General features: G+C 46.4%; 1 protein-coding gene across 1 annotated transcript; it reads right to left on the bottom strand.

The window, feature by feature from the left end:
• Window positions 1-11788: 11788 nt before the first annotated feature.
• Window positions 11789-14993, bottom strand: LPAR5 (lysophosphatidic acid receptor 5). Its single transcript, XM_027885277.1, has one exon. The coding sequence runs from the start codon at window positions 14662-14664 to the stop codon at window positions 13546-13548; it is 1119 nt and encodes a 372-aa protein (XP_027741078.1). The 5' UTR covers window positions 14665-14993; the 3' UTR covers window positions 11789-13545.
• Between the last annotated feature and the right edge of the window lie 855 nt (window positions 14994-15848).

Raw genomic sequence — 15848 nt, 5'->3', positions numbered from 1 at the left:
GGTGTCCACCCCCAGCCTGGGCGCTGCCCACCGGCCCTGGCCACCACTGAGTCAGCAGAGAAGCACAAAGCCGGAGCAAGCGCCGCATTGTGGTGCCCAACTCTGGTCACGTGCCTGGTGCAGACAGAGCCCCTGCTGCCAGGGGGCCCAGGGCCGCACTGGCATGGCCTTTGTGACCACTGAGCCCTGACCTAGTTTGCCGTTAGGAAGGCCTCGTGCTCCTTGCCTGTGGCCACCGTGTGCTGTGTTCCGATCAGCTCGCGGGAAGCTTTGCTATCCACTTGCATCTGTGTTATCACCCGTCTGCTATGGGAGATAACTTCACATCTTGCCCTCTGCTCACATGAGTGCAGTTATTTTACGTCTGAAGGCAATTTCTACCATTGTCTTCGGGTTTTGCTTTCGTTCTCATCCCTGCTTTTTTTACCCCAATTGGATTTAGTGCTTGTTCTAGGCTCATGGGAGCCTTTCTGAGCTGCTCAGTTGTTTTACTGGGCGTATTCACTACCTGTCCTTACAATTACAGCTCAGCACTTGCAACGTTTATTTCTTGTTTAAGCCAGCAAAAGTGTCCCGATTTCTAAGGGAAGAATAGGAAGTGTAAGCCCCAGAAGCTAAAATAATGTGCAAAAGGCTGATATGCACAAAAGAACAAAAACCCCCATAATTTCTCACACTCTGAATGGAAGCTACAAGACGATAGACTGTAAGGATTAAAAGGTGGGCTGGGAAATAGTAATATATGGTGACAAGGGAACGAAGTGTTTCCTTGTAGGGCGGGTTGCAGCAAAGACTTGCATCTGTTCAGTCACATCCCAGCAGAACATGCAAAAGGATGAGGTTTTAGGGAAGCATCAAGTTTGGACACTGCTGCAAGGAAGGACGGGAAGCATTCTGTTTTCCCTGCAAGAAACGCACAGCTGCTGCTGTTTCCAGGGGGAAGGCTCTCCACTGGACCTCATGCTGGTGAAGCCAGAGACGGGACCTTCCAGGAGCGTGCCCATGGCTGTGTGCCCACCGGCAGCCCCAGCGGTGGTCACTGTCACTGTCAGTGCTGGTGAGGTGTGGTCCCTTTGTCTGATGGCTTTCCGGCAGCGGATGGAGGAGCCCTCTTTGCAAACTCCGTGTTTTACAGGGAGTCCCCCTGTGGCAGATCTGTTTAACAGGGAAAGCGTCTGCAGGGGAGCGCAAAGCATCGGAGGATGGAGCCTGCAAAGTGCTGTTTTATTCTGCCTGTCAAACATTTTGTTTGCGGATGATCTTCTGGCACTGGTGAGAAACAACCGAGTGAACATACACAGCACTCTGCTGGCTGGGAGAATGAGCTCTGGACTCAGAGCCTGGAAGCACTTTTGACAGTTCTTCCCACTTGCTGTTTTTCAGGTTTCTGTGCACTTAGGCACCCACTAAGTAGGTCTCCAGCCTGTGTCCTCGGGAAGATACCTGTTTGCTTTCTCTTTTACATAGAGAGTAGCTGAAGGGCCAAGTGAGGTCATGCCAGGCTGAGCTAGTGTAGAGCTCTAGTTTGCAGCATATGATTCGTACTATACCATCTGCACGTGACGTGTTTACAGCAATGTTACATCTGTTTAGTAAAACATGAAGAATGCCTAATGCAGAGGAGGAACTTAAACTGCTCCAAGCCTGGCTTTAACTGGATAGACCTGTGATTCGGGCACGTGCTTAGTGGAAATCTGTCACAGGTACTCCTGTCCCCTGGCTATTCACTACTGACCTCCTGTACAGGATGTTGCTCCTCTCTAGGCACCATCTGGTGACAGAGCAGATGTGCCTGCTTGCTGCTTGTTCCACTGTGGAGTCCAGCACTTCATGGCACAACAGCTCTAGGAGGAGAGAGTTGGTCTGACCTCATCAGTGTGCGTGAACGCAACTGGGACATCCCACATTTCAGGGCCTGCCTGCCCTGCCAGCAGCCATTTCCTCCTCTCCTCCTGTTCTCCTCAGCCACCATGGCAGGTCCTGTACCGTGCAGCCTCTGTTGTCTTACACCTTTCAGAGGCAAACAGGGCGACTGCTGCAGCCAGGCTGCTGTCCCAGGGAGCAGGAGCCATATTTCTGCAGGAGCAATATTTCCGCAGGAGCAATATTTCCGCAGGAGCAATAGCTGCCACTCGGCGCCTGCGTGCTGTGAGCGGGCACAGGAGCTCCTGGGCAGCGAGCCACACCAGCCTGCAGGCTCTCAGTTTGATTGCACTCACTGAACAGGTGCCTCATCCTCTACTTTAAGAACACACCAGATTTAATTATACCACTTCAAAATGTTCCATCTTAGGTGAGGCTTTGAACATGTCCACATTGGCTGTGTACAGAGGTGTGACAAGACTGTTTTAAATGGATTTACCACTGGTGACACTGCTAACAGACCAACCATATTCTGGAAAACTCCAGGTTTCACTTTTGACTCTCTCTTTCCAAAGAAATACTGCAGGCTTTATGTGTGAATTGCTGTTTCCAGCTACCAGGTCTCATTTCTCTATCATCTGCCTTGCAATTCAGACAAAGCTTCTGAGAAGGCATGATCTGCAGCAAAGCAAGTGCCGTATTCCTGCCTTATTCTGAAGCCACTAGGGACAGTGATGTGACTGATCTCGGAGTGGCGAGTTCAAACTGGAGGTTTTTGCAAGGAGAAAGTTACCAGCAGAGCTGGAATTAGACTGTCTGGGCATTCCCACTCTAAACCATTCATTTGCTTATAATTTTTATGATTGGCGCTGAAGTTTTCCGTTCTGGCTGTCTGCCTATGTCTGTTTTTTTTCTAATTTTTCTATTCTCTTTAAATATGTCTTTAGCCTGAATATTGAATCTATTCAGGGGGAAAAAAAAGGCAGAGGAAAACATTTTAGTTTTGAATGTTAAAGTGTATGTTAAAAAGAACTGTCTTTTGCCCAACTGCTTTGGAGGAGGAAGCTGAAACCTGCAAAGGAGAGCTGTCCATGCATCAGAGCTACACTACTCACTACTCACTATTCCCAGAAAAATCCATGCCATATTTTGATAAATGATAAGCCTTAAAAAAAAAAAAAAATCCTTTTCACACATGCTCTGTAGGGACACCGGAGACTTTCACTGTGCAGTTCTTCCAAGATCCACTGTCACCACTGTCTCACAAAGGTGGGATAAGGTTGTGTGCATGCTGTAGGGATGTGGGAACGCCAGCCATCTTCTGCAAGCACCCAGCCACTGCCGACTGCTCTGGGCCAGGCAGGGGAAAGGAGGAGCAGCTGAGTGAAAGGAGGACAGCAAATCCCGCGGGGAAGGGAAGCCCAAAGGATAGATGAGGGCAAGGAGCATAACGATACTAGAACTGGTGTGGGAAAAAAGACAGAAGGATTTACTGGAAAATAAAGGGATGGAAATGGGAGAAAAGAACCTTGACTGTCTGCATAACTAGATTGAAAATCAGAGTACATGGGATTATGAAAGTGAAGAATGATAGGTGTAGTGGAAACGGGACCTAGAAAGAGGGAACACTAGGCAAGTTAAACAAGCAAGCAGTTAGTGTTGGGAGCTGTGGAGAAAGCAGGAGTACTTGAGCCAGTGCAATGAGGAGAAAAAGGGGAGCTAAAAGTGGTAGGAGGCTTATAACAACACTGGACTGGGAGATAGGAAAGAACAAGCTGTGCTAGTCTCGTCGAGGAACCAAAGAGCAGGAAGAGGACTCAGATAACTGAGCAAGAAGTCTTGAGGCGAGAGGGTGGGCAAGGAGCCAGCCAAGCAAGCACCAATGTCTGCCTTGTTCGGGTCCGGTCCTTACTCTTGTTCTGGGGGCACAAGCAGACATACAGGTTCCTGCGTCTCATAATTTTTGAGTCATGATTCAGGAATGTTGAGACTGGTAGCACTGCTATCCTGAAGTGCTAAAGGAGAGGAAGAGAAAGAAAAAAACCAGAATAAGATGGAGGAAATTCTACAACAGCTTCTGAGCTGCCATTCTGCACATGAAAAAAAACACAGATGAGTTGCTCTTAAGAAAGGTCTGTCTTCTTCACCAGCTCCTACATGATATCCTGAGACCATTTTATGGGCAATAAACCCATCCCTCCTGGTGCTCACATTCTCATTCATTCCCTTTCCAGACTCCTTGATAATGTCACAGAGACTGGACTAAAGTGAATGAAGGCTGTCTATTTTGAAGTCTGTGGCTAATAAATCTTGTTTTTCAGGTGTATGTGTGTGTTTTTGGTTTTTTGGAGGGGTGTGTGGAGTTAGCAGAGCAGATAGAAAGCTCTTCATATATATAAAGGGTAAGGTGCTCCCAAAGTCTGTGCTGTACCTCTTCCTAATTCCTTCCTAATTCCTATGTTCTCTGCCCACTTCCCCTTAGTTACCATACCCACCCTTCATACTTGCTGCTCAGGTTGTAGGGGCTTTCACCAGAACTGCTGATGGGGCAGGAAACAGGGATGCCAGATCTGGGTGTGGTCCATCCAAAACCTGTTGGAGGCTGTGATTCTTCTCCTTTATCCATCCTCTTCAAAATCTGTGAAGCCATGGAGGGTGAAGTGGAACAGGCTAAGAGTGACTGGGCCCATACGTGGTGTGCCATTCCCAGACATTTGTCTCTCTCCACAACAATACCTGGTATGTTTGCTGACAGCTACAGTCACCTAGACCTGAAGCAGAAACAAGGATGGCATTAAGAAACTCCCCAGAGCAGCACATAGGGACAACGTCAAAGTTAGTCTTCAAGTCTTAACATATTTATAAAAACAATTCTTTAGTCAGTAGCAAAGTAAACTCCACTGGATACCCAAAAAAAAGAATATTGCACCTTACCAATGAAGTTTCTAGTTTTTCTGCAGTAGTTGCATGCACAGACAAGTGGAATCTCTCTTTTTGTAATCTGACCCCTTTTATGGATGCTTCCCCTCCTCCCTTCCCCTCCCCCTGGAGAAGTGTGGGAGCAACAAAATATAAGAAAGAGATGCTGACTTTCCTTGACCAGATTTCTCTTCAAAATTATAGCCTGGAAATAACTCCCTAATCTATTTGGGGAAGGAACTTGAGGTGGATTTGATGCAGGCTTGGTGCAGGACAAGGAGTATCAATCAGCACTCGCGAGTTACACGAGATCAGCAAGCTGCAAGCTCCAAATGGCTGCAGGTTCAGACACAAGCAAAGCCTCATCTCAGCTTCCAAAAGCATCCATCACTGTGGCATGAGTCCAAAGAGCTGAGACAAAAGGCCATTCTGGACGTTTTCCCTGGCATCCAAGCACAGAGCCAGTGCTATGAAGATCCTGTGTTAATGGTTGTGCTGCTGACAACTCCAAACAGGCATCTTCTCCAAGAGGTCTCAGAGCCTTTCTGTTTCTTTCAGGCGTTGTTGCAGCCTGACATCTCATAGGCAGCCCTGACAATTTGAAACATAAGGCAGGACAACTACCCTCCGCAGCACTCAGCTGCTTCCAGAAGCTCTGCAGGGGAAGAACTGTCTGTCAGGCTCTGAGATCCCCACCCACCACCCGGTTCACCCCGACAGGCAGGAAAAGCAATACAGAGCTCAGACGGATCAAACCATCAGCTCTAAGGAGGTTATTTCTTAGGATCACTAACACCACCTCTGTGCAAAATACAAACCAATGGGAAACTTTTTTTTTTTTAAATTACTTTTTGCTTTTTTAAATTGGTGAAGACTACCCCCTACAGAGGAATATGGAAGTAAACCCAAGGACAGAAATAGAAGTGGGAAGAAAGGCAGGCACAATCAGCTTCATCCCATGTTTTGGTGTTCTGGGAAACTGCTGTCCCAGATGAATTGCGGTTTTGATGCAAAGTGCTTCAGGTTTTTGGAAGACGGTAGTTTTTCTTAGTTCTTTCAGATTGCAGAAAATGACATGAGGAAGGAGAACATGGAGGAAGCAGAGTAGCACAGAGTCAGGTTTGAAGAAAGCAAGACAGGGAATTGTATCTATAAGAGGACCCTCAAAAGCTTCAAAAATAACTGAAGTGATGAGCCTGACCATTTCCCTTTGAAACATTGATGTCACCCTGCCTGTGGCAATGATCCACTTACCAGACCTACAATATATTGCTACTGGCAGTCACTCTGTAACAGCTAAAGTCAATAAATACCATTTCTAAATTAAGTAGCCAGACAATTTTCGTATTGCTTCTCCTATATTTAATTCTTCCTTGTCCAGTAAGTCACGTTGTCTCACCCATGGCCATACCTTTCCCTCACCACTAGAAAGTACAAAGTGCAGAATGACAGAATGACCTATGTCACTTTTTTGTCTGTCTTACCCTTTTGCTTTCTAAATTTCTTATTTATATTACCTCTGACTAAGATGTCATTTTCCTGTTGATTACAGCCGTGGGCTGTTTGTCTAGGTAATAAACTTCATACCACCAACCACCAGATCCACTTGTATTTTTCTGTCACTTGTGTTGCTTCCTGACTAATTCCCTACATCACTTCCCTCTCTGGAGACAGGTTTTTGCAGACCAAAAGCACCAAATGTGCTTGTTGGTGGTTCATGTTATGCTCCAGATGTGCAAATAAGGCAACCGGGTCAAGAAGACAACCTCCAATTCGCAGGCCACCCTTTGCAAAATGCCCCCAAACCAAGCTTGTTTTTGACAGTGCTGATCCTTTCCCTGCCTAAAAATCATCACCAACAGTTTTGTCAAGGGCTAATGAGGTATCCTTACTGCAGGATGTCTTCCACACATCTTCCAATTGCAAGGTCTCTCATAGCACCCAGATGCAGGTCTCCCATAGTATGTGTGTCCCCCTGCCACCCCCTGGCTCTGCATCCTGCTAGGCACACTGTGATGCTTTCAGCAGCTGTGCTGCAGAGTCTGCTGTCCCTCAGCCATAGGGAAAGGTTTCCTCAACAGTTCTTTTTTTTTTTTTTTTTTTAACCTCCCTGTCCCCTCTGAATAGGCTGTAACTGGGGACTCAAGCATGCTGAAATTATGCAAATTGTCCCACCGGGTTTTTTGTAATGCTAATTATATCAAATGCATGCTCATCAATGAGAATGTCTAATTTCCCTTGCTCATTATCTGGATGTCACATGCTGATATAGAAACATCTAAAAAAATTAATCTGATCACAACACAGTGCCTGTGAATCCCTTGCCACCACCTTTGCAACCCCTGTCTCTGTCCCAGGCGATACTGGGCACCAGCACATCCACTGAAGTATCCCCAAAAGCCACCACCACTCCTTTGCTCCTTCCTGTAGAGGCTCTTGTCATGAGCCTTTGGTGTTTGGTTCACCGAATTGCTTAGGTCTTGTATTTGTGACTGAGATCAGCAGGAGCAATACAATGGATATGTGTTATGTAGAACTCCAAAAGGTGACATCTGAAGTAGTTCAGAACGTACGTCTGAGCTACTAAGTTTCCTGCCTATAAAGTAGCAATAACACTGTATTGGCTAATGGGCCTCTTGAGGAAGAAGTTAATTCAAATTTATGAAGCCATTGGATGCAGGGATGATAAATACTACTGAAAAGCAGAAGATCAGTAGCCCTGTTTGCAGAAGAGAGTTCAGACATGTACAGTAGATAGCTGACAGATTTGTATATGGCATGCAGGGGGAAAAAAAAAGTAGGAAAAATAGCAAACAGCTACTTTTTTTCTCTTTCTGTGAGCAGTGTTCTTCCTACACGGGGAACAAAGAAGGGACTTCGTGAGGAAAACAATCTGTCGTTGTGTAACCAAGGACAACCGTGGCACCTATGCACAAGGAGCCCACAAGGAGAAAAATAAGTCTGGCGTTTTTGAGTTCAAAGTGCAGGGCTGCGACACCTTCGGTGGGGGCGTGTTTTCGTTTATCGCAGCGCTGCCCTGAATGTGTGACTTCAGCATTCACCAGGCTCCGAACAGGTAAGACACTGACCCATGTGATGGGCAAGATTACTTCTAAATGCATTTATTGCGGTTGCTTCTCTGTTCTTCACCTCGTACCGGGGTGTTGCGATCCTGGCTGCAGAATTAGCTCCCTCTCTCCCTCCACTCCCAAGGAAGAACCTTTACTTCACAGCTCCTTGCCTTTATTACCATTCTCCTTTTTGCTTTCTAAATTGCTTGTGTTTTGTTTTGTTTTGTTTTGTTTTGTTTTGTTTTGTTTTGTTTTCCCCCAAAGACTGAAAGGAGCTACTTTGCCCCGGTGATGCAGGGAGCGGAGCCCCCTATCCTTCTCGGAGACGCCGAAAAAGCCGAGGGCCGTGTTCCCGGAGCCCCCCCGGCAAGGGGTCCCGCCGGTCCGGCCCCGAGGCACCGCCGGGGGCCGCTGTTGGCCGCGGAGAGCGCGGGGAGCGGCTCCTCCTCTGCCCGGCTCAGCACCGCCCCTGCCTTTTTTTTTTTTTTTTTTTTTTTTTTTTCCCTCTACCACTTCCCAGAGTCCGAAACGCTCTTTCATCATCACTTTGAGGTAAAGAGCTTGATCTTCTCCCTCCAACCCTTGCCCTCCTGGGTGAAAAGTACTTTCTTGTTCCTTCGTATTTTAGGGGCTGAAGTGGAGAGCGATGACCGGGCTTCAGGCCGGCAGTGTTTGAAGGGCGGGGAGGTTTTACAGATAGCATGGAAGCCTTGTCACTGTCTGAGCCACATAGGTAAAGCAGCGGTAGCTATGTCTGGCTTTAGCACATCCAAACTGTTTAATAACCACAATAAAATCAGCATATCAGGTTCTTCAGTGACAATACACTATTTCTTCTTGTTTTGTTTGGGAGCCCTTGGTGATGACTGTCTTGCTGTGCAAGATGCTACGCAAGCCAAACAAAAAAGTGATCCACGCCCAAAGATATCTCCCAGCGTAAGAGCAGAGACAGCGTATGATACAGAAATGTGGGAAACTGCAAGGAAACCCTGAGATGGTTTCGGTCAGCGGGATGCACAGCAGTGTAGCAGCACAGTGGCAGCCTGGCCTCTGCCGAGATGCTGTGAGCATTGCAGAATACACGAGTTTGCAAGAAAGGCTTCAAAAGCACCGCATGAAATGTGAAGCTTTTACCGCACTCAGCTACAGAATCAAGGACTCTGCTGCTGAAAGGCAAGCAGGGTACGTAAAGTGTAATCCGAGGGAGAACAACTCCGGGGGGGAAAGATAATGAAGAAGCTGAAAAAAATGATTGGGATATCAGATCAGCATCTAAAACACAAGGTCAGAGAACCATACAATTATTTAGGTTGGAAGGACCTCTGGAGGACATCCATTTCAAGTCCCAGTGACTGGAGGGGAGCAGAAAGCAGGAGATAACCTCCCAAATTCAGAGCAGGCACAGCTTAAGTTGCTCAGGGCATTTTGTAATACAAAATACATGTTTTGTTGGAGGAATACATCAAGCAGTGGGAAGCACACAGCCAGTATGTGGTGGAAGGAATACAAACAGTAATAAAAGCAATTTGAGGATAAAGTCTGGCTTTTTCTGGGGCTTCTGAAACATCTTTTCAAGCTGACTTACAGAACTCAGAACATCAGAGGGTTCCTGGAAAGTATAAAATAAATTTAAGGTTATGAATAGTCATAACAGGATGTTTGTGTATCATCCAAGTAGGGAACCATTTCCAGAAGCATCTGACATGTCCGTTCTGGAAGTCAAAAGACTTGAAATCCTAATGGATGTGTGCATTTTTGCATACACCCTGACTGATCCATACAGAATAAGGGTTCTGTGTGCCTTTACCACCTCTCTGACCTTTCATCACTGTTTAGTCTTACTTGATAAGAAGTCATTTGTTTAATGTTCACATCTGCAAATGACACAAAGTGCAGGGAGGCAGTGAATGTAATCTTTTACCCCTGACATACTTGGCAAGAATACTAATTCAAGAATTATCACGGTGGGATACAGAGGGTCACCTAGACAGGTTGAAAAGGCTTTGCTAAGCTTATATTACCATTTAACTTTCTTTTCTTGAGTACCACTGCTTCATGTAGTTCCTGTTGTTCTAAGCACAAGTTTTAAAGTGGTTCTGTTTTGTATTGTTGAACATCATCATGCCCTAGGACTTTCAGATTTGCTTGTTTGGCTTTTTTTTATACACACTTATTAAACAGAACATATAAAGCTAGATAGGGTGAGTGACTCATTTCACTGAAAGACAGCATGTACACGTGCTCTTCTTTATCACCACGTGATGGAATGAAAAAAAATCAGGCTTACAAAGGCAAAACCACAGAAGCAGAAAACCTAGCTAACACCAATTCTCTCTATCAGACATGAAAAATATCCCAAATCCCCTCCAGAATCCAAAGCGATTAAATTTGACTAGAATCCCCAAAATTAAAAACAAAACAAAACAAAACAAAAACCAAGATGAAAAGATTGAATACCCAAAGGACAAAACACAACAGGCCAAAATGGGCGCACCATTGCCTGTATATAATAAGAAAAGCCTTCAGAAACCCAAAGTCAGGAACTTTTTCTGCTGCATGTAGCATGACCAGCAGCCGTCTTTATTGTTAAACTGGTTGACAAGATTCATTAAGAGATCAGCTTTTCAGTTATTTATAATTTTGTCAAAATATTTGAGCTAAATTTCCTCTGATGGAGGTGGAATATTTATGAAATGTTCCAGGTAAAAATAGTTCCACTATTCTCAGGAATGAAACTATCAGTAAAGATTATGTTTTCTGATGTAGTTTTTGAGAAGTTGTGTGTTGTGTGTTGGGGAGGATACTGTAACTTCAGCAGAGGAGCAGCCTCTTCCAGAGGAGTGGCATCTGCCACCTGATATTTCATTCATACTTGGCAAGCTTGCCAAGAGAAGACGGGGCCAGGCTTTGCTCATCGTGGCCCTGAGAAAGCACAGGAGGCAGCAGCCACGACTTGCAGCAATCCTGGTGAGCATTAGGAAAAGCCTCTCCCCAGGGCATGTTTCAGCACTGGCATGGGTACCTCAGGAGGCTGAGGAAATGCCATCCTTGGAGGTTCTCAGAAGACACCTGGACAAGGCTCTGAGCAACCTGAACTAGCTTGGGGTCCCAAGCGCACCCTCTCTGGTCCTGGGGCTTTGGCTGTATGAGCTTGGAGGACAGGTCAGAGACAGAGACAGTGTAGCAGCTGTAGCAGTAGAGGGCTGCCTCTTCCCTCTGGTGCAGGGAGAATTTCTAGAAACTCTGGTGGAGTCTCAGCCAGGGCTGAACCCCTGCCCCAGGAGCTGTTTTTAAGCTGGTGCTCTTGCCCTTGGCTCCTGTCTGAGCAGTCTTGCCTGTGCCTGACCATGTCCTGTGTAGATCTAGACCCACAGATAGGCTTCCTGGCTTGACCCAAGACCTGCCATATGACGACAGACTTGTCTGGCAATCTCTGGACTGTGGCTCACTCTGGTTACTGCCTCCAGAGCTGAACCTGATGCTGACGTGACTTCTTAGCTTGACCTTGGACCTGCCTCATCACCAGAAGCTTGTCTGATGATCTGGGTTCTCATTTGAACCCAGCTATCTGCCCATACCTGCCTTGCTTGCCTTGCTCAGGTTCTTTCCCCTTGCTGGGTAAGCTTCTGCCTCTGCCTGGCTCTCAGGAGATGTGTTCCTTTAGGGAGCAGCCGGCCCTCACTGACCCCAACAACCTGCTGTGAGCAGGGAGTTGAGGGAGAGATCTTAACATGTCCCTTCCCCCTCAAATCTTTCTGTGAATTTGTGACACCACTCTAGCCAAGTTAAAAAGAAAGAAAAAATTGACTTCTCTGGGCAGGGAAGAAAACAGTGTGTGAAGGCATTGTGTTGATGCTTAGGTGCGAGGAGCATTAGATTTGGGGAAAGGAGAAAGGCCCAGAGGAACGGGGAAAAGGAAGGAGGAAAGTGGAGGAAGATGGGAAAATGGACAGGAGTACATCTGATGTAATATCACTCCACTATCCTGTAAATCCCAGGACAGAAGGGTAGTGTCAGACCCTAGCAGAAGGCACACACACAGCTGTTACCTTTGCAGCTGCACAATGTCACAAATGATTCACATTCACGTGGCAGTCCTGAATTTTCAAAATGGGAATACCTACTGCCCTGCAAACCCTCCTCCATCTCTCTCCCTGCATCTCTCAGGCACCATTAAATGTCCTGCATCTGCAGATGGATTTCAGGGTTGGTCTGCTGGGTGATATATGGGCTGAGGAAGGGGACAGAGCTGGCCTATCAAGGGCACATGTCTCCCAAGGCAGGCTGTAACACAAGGATGTCTCTGTGGGGAGGCTCATCATCTTCTGCAGGTCTTCTTGAAGACCTGCATCTGAGGGTCTTCAAGGGAGACTGGAAAAATGGATTTAAACCCCAGTGTCTCCTAACACAAACCCATGATGCCTTACGATACATTTATTCCCACAGCTGTCATGAGGTAGGGACTTGAAAACAGATTCATTGCTTATTTAGATCTCTAAAACCCAGGACTTTGAACTACATTTCTTGTCACTTTTCCTGACCTTTCCCTTAACATTAACCCCCCCCCCAAACCAACCACTGTAATGGATCCACTCTGGGATAGTCTGAAACCTGCTGGAAGCCACAGAAGGGCTGTTTCGCGGTGCAATTGGAAAATCAACCCTTGGTCACCAGCAGGAGTGAATAACTGGGGCCTCTGGCACTGCCTGTGTGCAGCTAGATGTCTCACTTCTGGGGAGATTTATAGGGCTTTCACATACAGTGCAAGCTGAAAAAGCATGTACAAGCAGTGCAAGCAACTATATTTCACCACAGCCTGATTCCGTGACATCATTTCTTTTCAACAGTGAAAATTACTCAGACCTGAAATCAATCATCCTATATAGGGGCCCAGCAACAGGAGAGTGCAAAGCACTAACAACAGTGTGAGCTTCAGGCATGATGACAATATTGGTATCCTCTCTTTTTTTCTGGGGCCATTAGGAATGCCAGTTGTATTTTAAAGTGTACCAGTGTTTCCCAAGCCATTTTGTTTTAGGTAAATGTATGCTGCATGTGTGTACAGCTGCACAAGCACATTTGACATATCTCCTGAAGATTGTTTTGCTAAGGTCTCTGACTTTCTATATAATTAGGAACATATTTTCTGCTATAGTACTGAAAACTCAGCTATTCTCCTTGACCCCAATAAGGGTTGCTAAATGCTTCAATTCTTTGGGAAAATTAAGATACTTATTTAGGTGCCCCGAGCTGGACCTATGACTCAAACTGAAACATCTAGTCAAAAGTTTCCCTCAGCTATTGCTGGTAAATACACTTTGTCAGCAGTGAGTACCATATCTGTGTTCTGACGATCCCCAGAACTGCTTCAAGCTACAGTGCAGCGGGAGGTACTCAGACAGGATGGACTTGCTATAGGGATTTACCCTGGCTGCACCCAGACACACTGGGTTTGTTTCAAGTCCTTGTTCCACACTACCATTTCCTGTACCGAAAGAATCAGTTGTGACCATGCCACCAAGACATCTCTGTTTATTCAAAACAACCCTTCATCCTTTAGCTTTGCATCATCACGTTCACCCACTTACAGTCTGCTCTGCTCCCTCAAACAGTTTGTTAGGTTACCCTGAGCAGTTTCCCTCAGGCTTGCTGTAGTTACTGCATGGCTGACTCTGCAGTGGCTTTTCTGTGGTTAAACTTCTGAGTCCTCAATCGGGCCATTCAAAAATACTGCTGTAGGAAGGGATGGTGAAGATTCGTTTGGATGGACAAAGTTTTGAGATTGGAACAGTTTTACTTTTGAGACAGCTTGGTCTCGGATTGACTTATTCTCCACAACCTGATGCTTAAGTGTCCCCATCTCTGAGTCCCAGGCTTGTCCCCGCCGCAATTTCTTGAAGGTGTTACGGAAACCCTCAGTACTAAAGTAGTAGATCAAAGGGTCCAGCGTGCAGTTCATGCTGGCCATCATCATCGTTATAATTAACACTTGGCGCACCGAGCCCTGAGTTGCTTTCTCAACCTCAATCACTCGGGCTTTTATCATCCCGTAAACTGCCAGGGTAGTGTTGTAAGGCACAAAGCAGATGATGAAGATGACCAGGTTGACCAAGAGGAGACGGACAGTCTTCCGCTGTCGCAGAGTCTTTGGCTGGCTGGAGTGGCATAGCTCCTGAAAGATCCGAATGGAGCAGTATGTCACACAGCTGAGAGGCAGGAGAAACCCCAAGATTTCAGCCAGGATGACTAGAGGGAAGAGGTTATTCTGCCATATGTTGTCGCTAAAGCTTTCGAAGCAGAGATGAATGGTCCAGTTCTGGTTCTGTACCTTACAGTGGTTTTGCTTGTGGACTATGGCTGTGGGGATGGAGCCCAGGAAGATCACAACCCAGACTATCAGGCAAAGGAGCTTGGCCACCTTGGGACGCCTCAGGTGCCGCCAGCGAAGTGGGTGAACAATGGCTATGTAGCGATCCAGGTTGATGCACATGAGGAAGAGGCAGCTACCATACATGTTGATCTGGAAGACAGAGCCAGAGACCTGGCACAGGGTGCTGCCAAAGGGCCAGTGGTGGTTGGAATAGTAGTAGAGTCGCAGTGGCAGGGGTAGTGTGAAGGTGAGGTCGCTTATGGCCAGGTTGAACATGTAGATCATGACTACAGACTTCAGGCGCAGGTATCGGATGAATATCCATAGGGCTACCACATTCAGTATCAAGCCTGTAATGAATATCAGGGTGTAGCCAGGCAGGAGGAGGTGGTGGTTGAAGGTATAATCCTTGCAGGTCTGAGTCGTATTGGGATCTGACATGCCCAGTAGGGATCAGGGGATGGTCTCGTTGAGATGGCTGAGCCTGCTGATGAGCTAAGGAGGCACAAAGAAAAGTAATGAGGGAAGTCATTCCCCTGTAAGAAGCTACAGACAGGTCATTCCTGTCCTCTGCAGACGGAAGGTAGATGGGCACATCTCTCTCTTGACTGATGCTGTGTCGGATTGCTGGTCTGTGGTCATCTGGCAGGGATGGTACTGTACAATCATGTCAGCCTCTTCCTCTAATTCAGCAATTCTTTTGAGTGGTTATGGGGGTGCTGATGCGATGGAGGATCATTGCCAGTTGTCAGCACAATTCCTGGTCAGAGTGGAAGACCAAGACAGAAGTGTTTAAGTTAGAGGAGGAAATCTCTTGAAATGGTAAAATACAACCCTGGTGGCTTCTGCAGCAAGAACTCACAAAGAAACTAAAAGACTAAAAAAATGGACACTAGAAAAGTGAGTAATTGCATGGTAGAAGAAGATAGAGCATGGAGAATGTGGTTGTGTGGAATCATTTATCACTCAGCCCCAGAAAATGCACATTCCTTTGATCACTACTGAGAGCACATGCATACAACAAAGGGACAGCATGAGCACAGAGGGAAAGTAGTTGAGGTGGTCCAGTGAAAGAAAAGGAAGAGAGCAGCATTTTCAAGGAAAAATGCTGACTTGAATGAACTTAAAACAGAAACTACATGGTACTGTTTTATATCAGAGAAACAGGACTTTGTACATTCATTTCAGATAAAAAAATTTATACTATAGTTAGATCTGACTCCACCCTAGCTCCTTTTCCTACGTGAAACAGCACACGCAAACCTTAGTCCCAGTGACTTCAAGTTCCTTATGTTGCTTACATTCATACAATTCCTTTGGTGTTCTTACTTGCATGGGACCAGTGGTGCTGCTTATATGGATTGCATGTCTTCAGTTCATTCTGCTGCTTATAACACCGTAAAACACGAAGCAACTCATGTCCCACAAACACAGCCAACACAGCCAGGTAAGGGAGCACACAGTAAAAAAGGAAGGGCCATGGGATTCATGTGGACAAACATAGCTGTGACTAGAGAAGGCTCCAGGTGGTATCAGCCTCTCTGCATTGGGTTTGCGTGGGAAGGTTTTAGTAGTGGCAGGGGCTGCAGGACTGGTTCTGTGAGAACATGCCAAAGGTTTTCCCT

The sequence above is a fragment of the Empidonax traillii genome, unplaced genomic scaffold (genome assembly GCF_003031625.1).
Source record: "Empidonax traillii isolate 1590-97213 ecotype Southwest subspecies unplaced genomic scaffold, ASM303162v1 scaffold163:size1593379, whole genome shotgun sequence".
NCBI classification, from domain to species: Eukaryota; Metazoa; Chordata; class Aves; order Passeriformes; family Tyrannidae; genus Empidonax; species Empidonax traillii.
Note: the sequence above shows the minus strand (reverse complement) of the source record. Positions and strands in the feature narration are given on the sequence as shown.